We start from the raw sequence: 18,776 nt of genomic DNA on the forward strand, positions 1-18,776 counted from the left end.
GGATGGAGGAAGAGAGAGAGAGAAGGAGAGGGAGAGAGAGGGCGAGAGAGAGGAAGGGAGGGAGGGAGCTGCAGGAGGAAGAGAGAGAGTGAAAGACAAAGGAAGGGAGGGAGCTGAGAGAGGGAGGGAGGGAGGGAGAGAGAGAGAGAAAGAGAAAGAAGGTTATGTCCTGACTATTAACTTGTCTACCATGCTCTTTACTGCCTCATATTTGAATGTTCAGTCATTAACAGAATCAGGACACACTCATTAACTCTGGCCACCTAAATCTAAAAAAGAAATGAAGATCCTCTGGTAAATACCATCTCAGATCTCAGGTAGCCTTATTCAGGTCAGTGTTAGCTACTGTGATTAAAGGTAATTGTGACAGGAAGGTAGACTGAAGTCAGATGTAGCATGTGTCACAGGGGGGGTTATTGCATGGCTGTTCTCAACAAGTGACAACTCACAGACAGAGTCAGTCATCACACTTGTTCTGCCTGTTTACTCCCTAGCATTCACACCATAGCATGGACAACACCTGCAGCAGTGGTATTTTATATAGCTGAAAGGTTTTAGACATGAAGCGAACATTGGGTTTCTATTGATATAATAACCTCCCTCCCTCTCACCACCCTCTCACTCTCTCTCCATTTCCAGGTGGAGTGGTGGATGAGGTCTCCTGCTCCCAACCAGAGGAGATGAAGGACAAAGATCTCCAGAATGTTCCCTACCAGCTCTTCCATTCCTGCATGACCACCAGCTACAACTACCTGTTCTCCAACATACACCACCTGGAGTCTGACAGGTCCAACAGGGGTCACACCCACGGCAATGGCAACCCGCACGCCCCCCTGGGAATGGGGGAGGGGTATGGAGGAGGGGGGAGTGGTCTCCCTGAGTGCGAGCCCAAGCAGAGACCTCGCCCGGTGAACCTGCGTCACGCCATCGCCACGGTGATCGTGACTGGCGTGGTGTGTGGCATCGTGTTGATGATGATGCTGGCTGCAGCGGTGTACGGCTGTGCCTACGCCGCCCTCATGGCCAAGTACCAGCGGGAGCTGAAGAAGAGTGAGGCGACGAGTAAGGGCGATCATGGCAGCGCAGACGAGAAGGAACCACTGGAGAACGCTATCGCCTAGGAGATGGGATTGAGTGAACTGTGAACTTTAACCAACAAACTTTGAATCTGTAACTTTGAACCCTGTACCTGAAACTACTGTCATAGGTGTGTGTGCGTGTGTGTGTGCCCTGACTTAAAACTCAAAACTTCAGCTTAAACTTTAACCTCTAGTCCCATGGACTAAACTGGGACCTGACCCAAAACCTTTGTCACCTTACCCATCATTCATACCTGGTCTACACCTCAAAAAGAGGACAGGACAGCCCATATCAACCACTGATGGAGAAAGCCATTGCCTGTGACATGTTTTGTTGGTATCAATAGTTCACCTCATAGTGAAAGTTGTAATGTTATTTCCCAACACAACATACCCCCATGTTGTCCCATCCAAAACTACTAAATGCAAATAAGAGAACTACAGACCATATCTACTGAGAGTTGAAATCAGTACAAAGTTAGCACTTCAGAAGGGAAAGAGAGAAAGGAAGCTAGAAACGTCTTGTGCAGTATTTACCTATCTTACATATCTACACTCCTTTACTTTACAGTGATTGAACACTTTGTAATGTATCTCTCTGGATGATAAAAAGTGAAGAGTGCTGTGTTGTGGAGCGGAGTCTTGGTACATCAGGTGCTGTGAATATAAACTGGGCAAGGCACAAATCTCTAGATCTCTGTGTCTGGGGTCTCCCAAATATATCACAGCATATCAATTCCATTTCCTCTGAGGGTAGTAAAAATTGATAAAAAACATGTTGATAAATGTTTTGTTTGTTGATAGTGTAAAATGTTATCTTCTGAATTATTAATAGTTTGTATTTTGTTTGGTTTTCTTTGTAAACTATTGTTCATATCTTTTGATTCTGTCTAATTTTGAAGTGCAGATTCTTAGTAGGCAGCTATAATGTGTGTGTGCTTTTTAACGTTTTATTTAACCTTTATTTAACCAGAAAAATACCCTTTTAGGTAAGGAACCTCTTTTGGGAGGGTAACCTGGCCAAGAGGTTTGTGTGTGTGTGTGTGTGTGTGTGTGTGTGTGTGTGTGTGTGTGTGTGTGTGTGTGTGTGTGTGTGTGTGTGTGTGTGTGTGTGTGCGTGTGTGCTGAAGGAGAAAATAGGCATATTTTCCTTAATGTGTGGAAGATGGATGATTCTACAAGCAATAATGAAACAAAACTAAAATAACATGGAAACCATGGGTTGAGTCTTTTCATTCACACACACACACACACACACACACACACACACACACACACACACACACACACACACACACACACACACACACACACACACACACACACACACACACACACACACACACACACACACACACACAGCATTGGGGATGACATAATTGGACAGTGAGCTATTGTGCTATTGTGCCAGCAGCTATTGTGGCCTGCATCATGAATTACACTGCACAGTGATGGAGACGGAGGGGGATGTGTGTGGAAAGGGAATGTGTTTCAATGTGTGTATGTGTGTGTGTGTGATCATGCTTGCGTGTGACAGAGAAAGAGAGAAACAGTCAAAGTCACCTCTAACCTATTTCTGTGAAACTCACAGGACCCTAAGAGGCTATCAGTCCATTTGACCCTGTGAGTGTGTGTTCCACACGAGGAAACACGTACATGTTCTAGAAGCTACCTGAAGGATCCAGCTAGCCATACAGTAAAGACCCTCCAACCAGAGACTGTGCACACACACACACACACACACACACACACACACACACACACACACACACACACACACACACACACACACACACACACACACACACACACACACACACACACACACACACACACACACACACACACACACACACACACAGGCTATGAGTCAGAGATGTCTGCAGTGCCCAGGATGTGTGAAGTCACTGGGCTGTCGTGTTAAGTTAGCATATTAGCCTATTCATGAAGCTCAGGCCAACTGGAGCAGAGAGGAAAACTGGCCCTAACCGGCCTATACTGAATTACCATTAGGCTGCATCTCCAGTCCAAACATCATTACGTCCCCTCTTCAATCTGAGCAGCACAATTATCATTACTGCTCATCAGTACCTACCTATATAGAGGCTGTCCTCACCGCTGTTACACTGAGTACTCATAATCTCCCCTTTCACAGTGTGTTACTACTGTCTTACTACTGTGTTAATGCTATGTGTTTGTACATTATATGTTTCTGTTGAGTTGAATTTTTTTGTTGATGAGCCGATCACTGCTATTGGTCATACTATTTCCACTGAGAAGACAGTTCTACTGTATATAGAATGGTGTGTGTGTGTGTTTGTGTGTGTGTGCGTGGTGGCACTGCACAGACGCTCCATCTCTCTCCTTCTGCTCCAGCACACTGTCGTTTCCCCCAGGCCAACGCTACCCACAATGCACCACTCGCATGTCATCGCATTCAGACACCGTGAAATCATCTTCTCTCCTTCTGCCCCCTTTTCTTCCTTCTCATTCTGTCTCTCTCTCTCTATTCTCCTCTCAATATCTTTCTCTCATTCTGTCTCTCTCTCTCTTCTCCTCTCAATATCTTTCTCTCATTCTGTCTCTCTCTCTCTTCTCCTCTCAATATCTTTCTCTCATTCTGTCTCTCTCTCTATTCTCCTCTCAATATCTTTCTCTCATTCTGTCTCTCTCTCTCTTCTCCTCTCAATATCTTTCTCTCATTCTGTCTCTCTCTCTATTCTCCTCTCAGTATCTTTCTTCTCATTCTCTCTCTCTCTATTCTCCTCTCAGTATCTTTCTCTCATTCTGTCTCTCTCTCTATTCTCCTCTCAGTATCTTTCTCTCATTCTGTCTCTCTATTCTCCTCTCAGTATCTTTCTCTCATTCTGTCTCTCTATTCTCCTCTCAGTATCTTCCTTCTCATTCTGTCTCTCTCTCTATTCTCCTCTCAGTATCTTTCTCTCATTCTGTCTCTCTCTCTATTCTCCTCTCAGTATCTTTCTCTCATTCTGTCTCTCTCTTCTCCTCTCAATATCTTTCTCTCATTCTGTCTCTCTCTCTATTCTCCTCTCTGTATCTTTCTCTCATTCTGTTTCTCTCTCTATTCTCCTCTCAGTATCTTCCTTCTCATTCTGTCTCTCTCTATTCTCCTCTCAGTATCTTTCTCTCATTCTGTCTCTCTCTCTATTCTCCTCTCAGTATCTTTCTCTCATTCTGTCTCTCTATTCTCCTCTCAGTATCTTTCTCTCATTCTGTCTCTCTATTCTCCTCTCAGTATCTTCCTTCTCATTCTGTCTCTCTCTCTATTCTCCTCTCAGTATCTTTCTCTCATTCTGTCTCTCTCTATTCTCCTCTCAGTATCTTTCTCTCATTCTGTCTCTCTATTCTCCTCTCAGTATCTTTCTCTCATTCTGTCTCTCTATTCTCCTCTCAGTATCTTTCTCTCATTCTGTCTCTCTCTATTCTCCTCTCAGTATCTTTCTCTCATTCTGTCTCTCTCTCTATTCTCATCTCAATATCTTTCTCTCATTCTATCTTTTTGTATAGTCTCCTGTCTTAACTACTTTGTCACTCACATCTCTATTTTCCGCACATCCTCTATCATATAAAGTATCTCTCTATTGTCCTCCTCTTCCCTCTTTTCTCTCTGATCTCTTTCTTGTCTTACCTTTTTTTTCTTGCACTTGATGTCCTTGCAACCATCTTTAAATCACTATCACTATTTCTGTTTCAGAACATCAGTCTAATCTGGACAAGAATGGTGTCCTGCTGTTGTTTCAAAACCCAGAGATGAGCTCCATACCGCCCCCTTGTGTCTGATACTGTATGTGGTAAAGCACAGATAGATAGAACATGTTGCACTATAAATCAACTCTCCCTCAAACACAGTGGAGCTGATCTAGGGCCTGCTGGATCATCCCAGTGATGAGAAGATTGTCTAAATTGCTGCACATGTTGTGACGGAATAAGATTACCCATAATCCCAGGACACAATGACACTGAATACATCAGCCACGTTCAGACAGCAGTTAGGGAGGAGGTGAATAATCCTGAGGACAGCACATACTGAGCATTACAGAAGAGGTTGTGTGTGCGTGCGTGCGTGCTCGCGCGCCCATCCTTCAGTTCTATATCATTACCCAAAGAAGGGCTTTCTACAACACCGGTGTATTCCTGCTTAGGGAGAGGTGGGTAATGATGTCATGGAATAGAAATATCCTCCATTAGACATATTTTATCCTCATTTAATATGCCAAAGGGAAGAACACATTATGTTGAAATAGAGTATGAGAGTTGCTCTGAAAGGAGTCTTGGAGGAGGTGAAGCTCAGACCTACAACAGCTCAGCCTTTTCCTTCTCTCTCGCTTCCTCTTACACATAAACACACACACACAGTACCCTAACACACACACACACACACACACACATTCCCCTAACAAATAAACACACACACAGTACCCTAACACACACACACACACACACACACACACACATTAGCCTAACACATAAACACACACACATTACCCTAACACACACACACACACACACACATTACCCTAACACACACACATTCCCCTAATAAATAAAAACACACACATTACCCTAACACACACACACACACACACACACACACACACATTACCCTAACACATAAACACACACACATTACCCTAACACACACACACACACACATTACCCTAACAGATAAACACACACACATTACCCTAACACATAAACACACACACATTACCCTAACACATAAACACACACACATTACCCTAACAAACACACACACACACACATTACCCTAACAGATAAACAAACACACATTACCCTAACACATAAACACACACACATTACCCTAACACCTAAACACATACACATTACCCTAACACACACACACACACACACATTACCCTAACACACACACACACATTACCCTAACACACACACACACACATTACCCTAACACATAAACACACACACATAACCCTAACACATAAACACACACACATTACCCTAACACACACACACACACATTACCCTAACACACACACACACACATTCCCCTAATAAATAAACACACACACATTACCCTAACACACACACACACAAACATTACCCTAACACATAAACACACACACATTACCCTAACACACACACACACGTTCCCCTAACAAATAAACACACACACATTACCCTAACACACACACACACACATTACCCTAACACACACACACACACACACACACACACACATTACCCTAACACACACACACACACACACATTAGCCTAACACATAAACACACACACATTACCCTAACACACACACACACACACATTACCCTAACAAACACACATTCCCCTAATGAATAAACACACACACATTACCCTAACACACACACACACACACACACACACACACACACACACACACACACACACACACACACACACACACACACATTACCCTAACACACACACACACATTACCCTAACACATAAACACACACACATTACCCTAACACACACACACACACATTACCCTAACAGATAAAAACACACACATTACCCTAACACATAAACACACACACATTACCCTAACACATAAACACACACACATTACCCTAACACACACACACACACACGTTACCCTAACAGATAAACACACACACATTACCCTAACACATAAACACACACACATTACCCTAACACATAAACACACACACATTACCCTAACACACACACACACACACACACACACACACACACATTACCCTAACAGATAAACACACACACATTACCCTAACACCTAAACACTTACACATTACCCTAACACACACACACACACACACATTACCCTAACACACACACACACATTACCCTAACACACACACACACACACATTACCCTAACACATAAACACACACACATAACCCTAACACATAAACACACACACATTACCCTAACACACACACACACACACATTACCCTAACACACACACACACACACATTCCCCTAATAAATAAACACACACACATTACCCTAACACACACACACACACATTACCCTAACACATAAACACACACACATTCCCCTAACACACACACACACATTACCCTAACACATAAACACACACACATTACCCTAACACACACACACACACACATTACCCTAACAGATAAACACACACACATAACCCTAACACATAAACACACACACATTACCCTAACACACACACACACATTCCCCTAACACACACACACATTACCCTAACACATAAACACACACACATTACCCTAACACATAAACACACACACATTACCCTAACACATAAACACACACACATTACCCTAACACACACACACACACATTACCCTAACAGATAAACACACACACATTACCCTAACACATAAACACACACACATTACCCTAACACCTAAACACATACACATTACCCTAACACACACACACACACATTACCCTAACACACACACACACATTACCCTAACACACACACACACACATTACCCTAACACATAAACACACACACATAACCCTAACACATAAACACACACACATTACCCTAACACACACACACACATTACCCTAACACACACACACACACACACATTCCCCTAATAAATAAACACACACACATTACCCTAACACACACACACACACACATTACCCTAACACATAAACACACACACATTACCCTAACACACACACACACGTTCCCCTAACAAATAAACACACACACATTACCCTAACACACACACACACACACACATTACCCTAACACACACACACACATTACCCTAACACATAAACACACATATTACCCTAACACACACACACACACACACACACACATTACCCTAAAACACACACACACATTACCCTAACACACACACACACACACACACATTAGCCTAACACATAAACACACACACATTACCCTAACACACACAAACACACACATTACCCTAACAAACACACATTCCCCTAATGCATAAACACACACACATTACCCTAACACACACACACACACACACACACATTACCCTAACACATAAACACACACACATTACCCTAACACACACACACACATTACCCTAACACATAAACACACACACATTACCCTAACACACACACACACACACACACACATTACCCTAACAGATAAACACACACACATTACCCTAACACATAAACACACACACATTACCCTAACACATAAACACACACACATTACCCTAACACACACACACACACATTACCCTAACAGATAAACACACACACATTACCCTAACACATAAACACACACACATTACCCTAACACATAAACACACACACATTACCCTAACACACACACACACACACACACACACATTACCCTAACAGATAAACACACACACATTACCCTAACACCTAAACACTTACACATTACCCTAACACACACACACACACACACACACATTACCCTAACACACACACACACACATTACCCTAACACACACACACACACATTACCCTAACACATAAACACACACACATAACCCTAACACATAAACACACACACATTACCCTAACACACACACACACACATTACCCTAACACACACACACACACACATTCCCCTAATAAATAAACACACACACATTACCCTAACACACACACACACACATTACCCTAACACATAAACACACACACATTCCCCTAACACACACACACACATTACCCTAACACATAAACACACACACATTACCCTAACACACACACACACACACACATTACCCTAACAGATAAACACACACACATAACCCTAACACATAAACACACACACATTACCCTAACACACACACACACATTCCCCTAACACACACACACACATTACCCTAACACATAAACACACACACATTACCCTAACACACACACACACATTACCCTAACACATAAACACACACACATTACCCTAACACACACACACATTACCCTAACACATAAACACACATATTACCCTAACACACACACACACACATTACCCTAAAACACACACACACATTACCCTAACACACACACACACACATTACCCTAACACATAAACACACGCACATTACCCTAACACACACACATTACCCTAACACATAAACACACACACATTACCCTAACACATAAACACACACACATTACCCTAACACACACACACACACACACACCTACACACTCACACATTACACTAACAGATAAACACACACACATTACCCTAACACATTAACACACACACATTACCCTAACACATAAACACACACACATTCCCCTAACAGATAAACACACACATTCCCCTAACAGATAAACACACACACATTACCCTAACACATAAACACACACACATTACCCTAACACCTAAACACACACACATTACCCTAACACACACACACACACACACACATTACCCTAACACACACACACACACACACACACACACACACACATTACCCTAACACACACACACACACACATTACCCTAACACATAAACACAAACACATAACCCTAACACATAAACACACACACATTACCCTAACACACCCACATTCCCCTAATAAATAAACACACACACATTACCCTAACACGCACACACACATTACCCTAACACATAAACACACACACATTCCCCTAACACACACACACACACATTCCCCTAACACACACACACACACACACACATTACCCTAACACATAAACACACACACATTACCCTAACACACACACACACACACACATTACCCTAACACATAAACACACACACATAACCCTAACACATAAACACACACACATTACCCTAACACACACACACACACACACACATTACCCTAACACACATAAACACACACACATTACCCTAACACATAAACACACACACACACACACACACACACACATTACCCTAACACATAAACACACACACATTCCCCTAACACACACACACACACACACATTCCCCTAACAGATAAACACACACACATTACCCTAACACATAATCACACACACATTCCCCTAACACACACACACACACACACACACATTACCCTAACACATAAACACACACACATAACCCTAACACATAAACACACACACATTACCCTAACACACACACACACACATTACCCTAACACACATAAACACACACACATTACCCTAACACATAAACACACACACACACACACACACACATTACCCTAACACATAAACACACACACATTCCCCTAACACACACACACACACACATTCCCCTAACACATAAACACACACACATAACCCTAACACATAAACACACACACATTACCCTAACACACACACATTCCCCTAATAAATAAACACACACACATTACCCTAACACGCACACACACATTACCCTAACACATAAACACACACACATTCCCCTAACACACACACACACATTCCCCTAACACACACACACACAAACATTACCCTAACACATAAACACACACACATTACCCTAACACACACACACACACACACACACACACACACACACACACACACACACACACACACACACACACACACACACACACACACACACACACACATTCCCCTAACAAATAAACACACACACATTACCCTAACACACACACACACACATTACCTTACACACACACACACACACACACACACACACACACACACACACACACACACACACACACACACACATTACCTTAACACACACACACACACACACACACATTACCCTAACACATAAACACACACACATTACCCTAACACACACCTACACACACATTACCCTAACACATAAACACACACATTACCCTAACACACACACACACACACACATTACCCTAACACACACACACATTACCCTAACACACACACACACACACATTACCCTAACACATAAACACACACACATTACCCTAACACACACACACACATTCCCCTAACAAATAAACACACACACCTTACCCTAACACATAAACACACACACATTACCCTAACACACACACACACACACACACACATTACCCTAACAGATAAACACACACACATTACCCTAACACATAAACACACACACATTACCCTAACACATAAACACACACACATTACCCTAACACACACACACACACACACACACACACACATTACCCTAACACACACACACACATTACCCTAACACACACACACACACACACATTACCCTAACACATAAACACACACACATAACCCTAACACATAAACACACACACATTACCCTAACACACACACACACACACACACACATTACCCTAACACACATAAACACACACACATTACCCTAACACATAAACACACACACACACACACACACACACACACACACACACACACACACACACACACACACACACACACACATTACCCTAACACATAAACACACACACATTCCCCTAACACACACACACACACACATTCCCCTAACAGATAAACACACACACATTACCCTAACACATAAACACACACACATTCCCCTAACACACACACACACACACACATTCCCCTAACAAATAAACACACACGCATTCCCCTAACACACACACACACACACATTCCCCTAACAGATAAACACACACACATAACCCTAACACATAAACACACACACATTACCCTAACACACACACACACATTCCCCTAACACACACACACACATTACCCTAACACATAAACACACACACATTACCCTAACACACACACACACATTACCCTAACACATAAACACACACACATTACCCTAACACACACACACATTACCCTAACACATAAACACACATATTACCCTAACACACACACACACACATTACCCTAAAACACACACACACATTACCCTAACACACACACACACACATTACCCTAACACATAAACACACGCACATTACCCTAACACACACACATTACCCTAACACATAAACACACACACATTACCCTAACACATAAACACACACACATTACCCTAACACACACACACACACACACACCTACACACTCACACATTACACTAACAGATAAACACACACACATTACCCTAACACATTAACACACACACATTACCCTAACACATAAACACACACACATTCCCCTAACAGATAAACACACACATTCCCCTAACAGATAAACACACACACATTACCCTAACACATAAACACACACACATTACCCTAACACCTAAACACACACACATTACCCTAACACACACACACACACATTACCCTAACACACACACACACACACACACACACACATTACCCTAACACACACACACACACACACACACATTACCCTAACACATAAACACACACACATAACCCTAACACATAAACACACACACATTACCCTAACACACCCACATTCCCCTAATAAATAAACACACACACATTACCCTAACACGCACACACACATTACCCTAACACATAAACACACACACATTCCCCTAACACACACACACACATTCCCCTAACACACACACACACACACATTACCCTAACACATAAACACACACACATTACCCTAACACACACACACACACACACATTACCCTAACACATAAACACACACACATAACCCTAACACATAAACACACACACATTACCCTAACACACACACACACACACACACATTACCCTAACACACATAAACACACACACATTACCCTAACACATAAACACACACACACACACACACATTACCCTAACACATAAACACACACACATTCCCCTAACACACACACACACACACATTCCCCTAACAGATAAACACACACACATTACCCTAACACATAATCACACACACATTCCCCTAACACACACACACACACACACACACACACATTACCCTAACACATAAACACACACACATAACCCTAACACATAAACACACACACATTACCCTAACACACACACACACACATTACCCTAACACACATAAACACACACACATTACCCTAACACATAAACACACACACACACACACACACACACATTACCCTAACACATAAACACACACACATTCCCCTAACACACACACACACACACATTCCCCTAACACATAAACACACACACATAACCCTAACACATAAACACACACACATTACCCTAACACACACACATTCCCCTAATAAATAAACACACACACATTACCCTAACACGCACACACACATTACCCTAACACATAAACACACACACATTCCCCTAACACACACACACACATTCCCCTAACACACACACACACACACATTACCCTAACACATAAACACACACACATTACCCTAACACACACACACACACACACACACACACACACACACACACACACACACACACACACACATTCCCCTAACAAATAAACACACACACATTACCCTAACACACACACACACACATTACCTTAACACACACACACACACACACACACACACACACACACACACACACACACACACACACACACACACACACACACACACACATTACCTTAACACACACACACACACACACACACACATTACCCTAACACATAAACACACACACATTACCCTAACACACACCTACACACACATTACCCTAACACATAAACACACACATTACCCTAACACACACACACACACACACACATTACCCTAACACACACACACATTACCCTAACACACACACACACACACATTACCCTAACACACACACACACATTCCCCTAACAAATAAACACACACACCTTACCCTAACACATAAACACACACACATTACCCTAACACACACACACACACACACATTACCCTAACAGATAAACACACACACATTACCCTAACACATAAACACACACACATTACCCTAACACATAAACACACACACATTACCCTAACACACACACACACACACACACACACACACATTACCCTAACACACACACACACATTACCCTAACACACACACACACACACACATTACCCTAACACATAAACACACACACATAACCCTAACACATAAACACACACACATTACCCTAACACACACACACACACACACACATTACCCTAACACACATAAACACACACACATTACCCTAACACACAAACACACACACATTACCCTAAAAAACAAACACACACATTCCCTTAACACACAGACACACATTACCCTAACACACAAACACACACACATTACCCTAACACATAAACACACACACATTCCCCTAAAAAACAAACACACACATTCCCTTAACACACAGACACACATTACCCTAACACATTAACACACACATTACCCTAACACACAAACACACACACATTCCCCAAACACACAAACACTCCCCTAACACATTAACACACACATTCTCCTAACACAAACACACACACATTCTCCTAACATATAAACACACCTTGAAAATATGGAGAGTGGTACTCAGTGATGTGTTGGATTTGCCACAAACATAACACTTTGTTTTCAGGACAAAAAGTTCATTGCTTTGTCAAATGTTTTTGAAGTATTACTTTAGTGCATGTTTTTGAATATGTTTATTCTGTACAGGCTTCCTTCTTTTCACTCTGTCATTTAAGTTAGCATTGTGGAGTAACTACAATGTTGTTGATCCATCCTCAGTTTTCTCCTATCACAGCCATTAAACTCTGTAACTGCCATAACAAAGGGATTGAATACATATTAATGCAAGACATTTCAGCTTTTAATTAATTTTTAAATTTTCGAAAAATGGAATTCCACTGACATTATGGGGTATTGTGTGTAGGCCGGTGACATAACATCTCAATGTAATCCATTTTAAATTCAGGCTGTAACACAACAACATGTGGAAAAAGTCAAGGGGTGTGAATACTTTCTGAAGGAACTGTAGGTAGGGGTAAAGTGACTAGACAACAGGATAGATAATAGACAGTAACAGCAGTATACTGTAGGTAGGGGTAAAGGATAGATAATAGACAGTAACAGCAGTATACTGTAGGTAGGGGTAAAGGATAGATAATAGACAGTAACAGCAGTATACTGTAGGTAGGGGTAAAGGATAGATAATAGACAGTAACAGCAGTATACTGTAGGTAGGGGTAAAGGATAGATAATAGACAGTAACAGCAGTATACTGTAGGTAGGGGTAGAGAGAGGATAGATAATAGACAGTAACAGCAGTATACTGTAGGTAGGGGTAAAGGATAGATAATAGACAGTAACAGCAGTATACTGTAGGTAGGGGTAAAGTGACTAGACAACAGGATAGATAATAGACAGTGACATCAGTATACTGTAGGTAGGGGTAAAGGATAGATAATAGACAGTGACATCAGTATACTGTAGGTAGGGGTAAAGGATAGATAATAGACAGTAGCAGCACTATACTGTAGGTAGGGGTAAAGGATAGATAATAGACAGTAACATCAGTATACTGTAGCTAGGGGTAAAGGATAGATAATAGACAGTAGCAGCACTATACTGTAGGTAGGGGTAAAGGATAGATAATAGACAGTGACATCAGTATACTGTAGGTAGGGGTAAAGGATAGATAATAGACAGTGACATCAGTATACTGTAGGTAGGGGTAAAGGATAGATAATAGACAGTAGCAGCACTATACTGTAGGTAGGGGTAAAGGATAGATAATAGACAGTAACATCAGTATACTGTAGCTAGGGGTAAAGGATAGATAATAGACAGTAGCAGCACTATACTGTAGGTAGGGGTAAAGGATAGATAATAGACAGTAACAGCAGTATACTGTAGGTAGGGGTAAAGTGACTAGACAACAGGATAGATAATAAACAGGAGTAGCAGCTTGATGAGTCAAACGAGTTAGTGCAAAAAGGGTCAATGCAGATAATCCGGGTAACTATTTGGTTAACTATTTAGCAGTCTTATGGCTTGAGGGTAGAAGCTGTTCAGGGTCCTGTTGGTTCCAGACTTGGTGCATCGGTACCGCTTGCTGTGCAGTAGCAGAGAGAACAGTCTATTACTTGGATGAAGACACGATTCCAGGCTCCTGGCCTTCTAGGCAGAGTTCCTCTGTCCAGTGTCTGTGTTCTTTTGCCCATATCAATCTTTTATTTTCATTGGACAGTCTGAGATTTGGCTTTTTCTTTACAACTCTGCCTAGAAGGCCAGCATCCTGGAGTCACCTTTTCACTGTTGACATTGAGACTGGTGTTTTGCGGGTACTATTTTATGAAGCTGCCAGTTGAGGACTTGTGAGGCGTCTGTTTCTCAAACTAGACACTCTAATGTACGTACTTGTCCTCTTGCTCAGTTGTGCACCAGGGCCTCCCACTCCTCTTTCTATTCTGGTTACAGCCAGTTTGCGCCGTTCTGTGAAGGGTGTTGTATACAGCGTTGTACGAGATCTTCAGTTTCTTGGCAATTTCTCGAATCGAATAACCTTCATTTCTCAGAACAAGAATAGACTGACGAGTTTCAGAAGAAAGTTATATGTTTCAGCCTATTTTGAGCCTGTAATCGAACCCACAAATGCTGATGCTCCAGATACTCAATTAGTCTAAAGATGGCCAGTTTTATTGCTTCTTTAATCAGGACAAATCAAATCAAATGTTTTATTGTCACATGCGCTGAATACAACAAGTGTAGACTTTACCACGAAATGCTTACTGACAAGCCCTTAACCAACAGTGCAGTTCAAGAAGAAGAAAATATTTAGCAAGTAGACTAAAATAAAAAGTAATAATAAAAGTAACACAATAAGAATAACAATAATGAGGTTATATACAGGGGGCACAGGTACCGAGTCAGTGTGCAGGGGTACAGGTTAGTTGAGGTAATCTGTACATGTAGGTGGGGGCGAAGTGACTATGCATAGGTAACAAACAAGCACAGAGTGTACAAAAGGGAGGGGGGGGGGGGGTCAATATAAATTGTCTGGTGGCGATTTTATGAACTGTTCAGCAGTCTAATGGCTTGGGGGTAGAAGCTGTTGAGGAGCCTTTTGGTCCCAGTCGTGGTGTTCCAGTACCGCTTGCCGTGCGGTAGCAGAGAAAACAGTCTATAACTTGGGTGAATGGAGTCTCTGACAATTTTATGGGCTTTCCTCTGACACCGCCTATTATATAGGTTCTGGATGGCAGGAAGCTTGGCCCCAGTGATGTATTGGGCCGTTCGCACTACCCTCTGTAGCGTCCTACGGTCAGATGCCGAGCAGTTGCCATACCAGGCGGTGATGCAACCGGTCAGGATGCTCTCGATTGTGCAGCTGTAGAACCTTGAGGATCTGGGGACCCATGCCAAATCTTTTCAGTCTCCTGAGGGGGAAAAGGTTTTGTCGTGCCCTCTTCACGACTGTCTTGGTAAGTTTGGTCCATGATAGTTCGTTGGTGATGTGGACACCGAGGAACTTGAAACTCTGAACCCGCTCCACTACAGCCCCGTCGATGTTAATGGGGGCCTGTTCGGCCCGCCTTTTCCTGTAGTCCACGATCAGCTCCTTTGTCTTGCTCACATTGAGGTAGAGGTTGTTGTCCTGGCACCACACTGCCAGTTCTTTGACCTCCTCCCTATAGGCCGTCTCATCGTTGTCGGTGATCAGGCCTACCACTGTTGTGTCGTCAGAAAACTTAATGATGGTGTTGGAGTTATGTTTGGCCACGCAGTCGTGGGTGAACAGGGAAAACAAGAGGGAACTAAGTACACACCCCTGAGGGGCCCCAGTGTTAAGGATCAGCGTGGCAGACGTGTCGTTGCCTACTCTTACGACCTGGGGGCGGCCCGTCAGGAAGTCCAGGATCCAGTTTCAGAGGGAGGTGTTTAGTCCCAGAGTCCTTAGCTTAGTGATGAGCTTCGTGGTCACTATGGTGTTGAACGCTGAGCTGTAGTCAATGAACAGCATTCTCACATAGGTGTTCCTTTTGTCCAGGTGAGAAAGGGCAGTGTGGAGTGCAATTGAGATTGTGCCATCTGTGGATCAGTTGGGTGGTATGCAAATTGGAGTGGGCCTAGGGTGTCCGGGAGGCTGCTGTTGATGTGAGCCATGACCAGCCTTTCAAAGCACTTCATGGCTACCGACGTGAATGCCACGGGGCGATAATCATTTAGGCAGGTTACCTTTGCTTCCTTGGGCATAGGGACTATGGTGGTCTGCTTGAAACATGTAGGTATTACAGACTCGGTCAGGGAGAGGTTGAAAATGTCAGTGAAGACACTTGACAGTTGGTCCGCGCATGCTTTGAGTACATGTCCTGGTAATCCGTCTGGCCCAGCGGCTTTGTGAAAGTTTACCTGTTTAAAGGTTTTGTTCACATCAGCTACCGAGAGCATTATCGCAGTCATCCAGAACAGCTGGTGCTCTCGTGCATACTTCAGTGTTGCTTGCCTCGAAGCGAGCATAAAAGGCATTTAGCTCGTCTGGTAAGCTCGTGTCACTGGGCAGCTCGCGTCTGGGTTTCCCTTTGTTGTCCGTAATAGTTTTCAAGCCCTGCTGCATCCGACGAGCGTCAGAGCCGGTGTAGTAGGATTCAATCTTAATCCTGTATTGATGCTTTGCATGTTTGATAGTAAACAGTTTTCCAGCTGTGGTAACATAATTGCAAAATGGTTTTCTAATGACTAATTAGCCTTTTAAAATGATACACTTGGATTAGCTAACACAACGTGCCATTGGAACACAGGAGTGATGGTTGCTGAAAATTGGCCTCTG

The 18,776-nt window shown here is 42.6% G+C and overlaps 2 protein-coding genes across 2 annotated transcripts in view; one reads left to right on the forward strand and one right to left on the reverse strand.

Moving 5' to 3' along the window:
• lrtm1 (leucine rich repeat transmembrane protein 1) overlaps window positions 1-2,286 on the forward strand; it is a 7,597-nt gene extending 5,311 nt beyond the window's left edge. The window contains exon 4 of the mRNA XM_014134625.3: window positions 640-2,286. Within this exon, the coding sequence (XP_013990100.1) occupies window positions 640-1,121 (482 nt within the window). The 3' untranslated portion in view covers window positions 1,122-2,286. The remainder of the gene's footprint in view (window positions 1-639) is intronic.
• LOC106566529 (voltage-dependent calcium channel subunit alpha-2/delta-3) overlaps window positions 1-18,776 on the reverse strand; it is a 332,855-nt gene that overhangs the window by 73,592 nt on the left and 240,487 nt on the right.

Source organism: Salmo salar, chromosome 13 (genome assembly GCF_965601325.2).
Source record: "Salmo salar chromosome 13, fSalSal1, whole genome shotgun sequence".
Taxonomy (NCBI): Eukaryota; Metazoa; Chordata; class Actinopteri; order Salmoniformes; family Salmonidae; genus Salmo; species Salmo salar.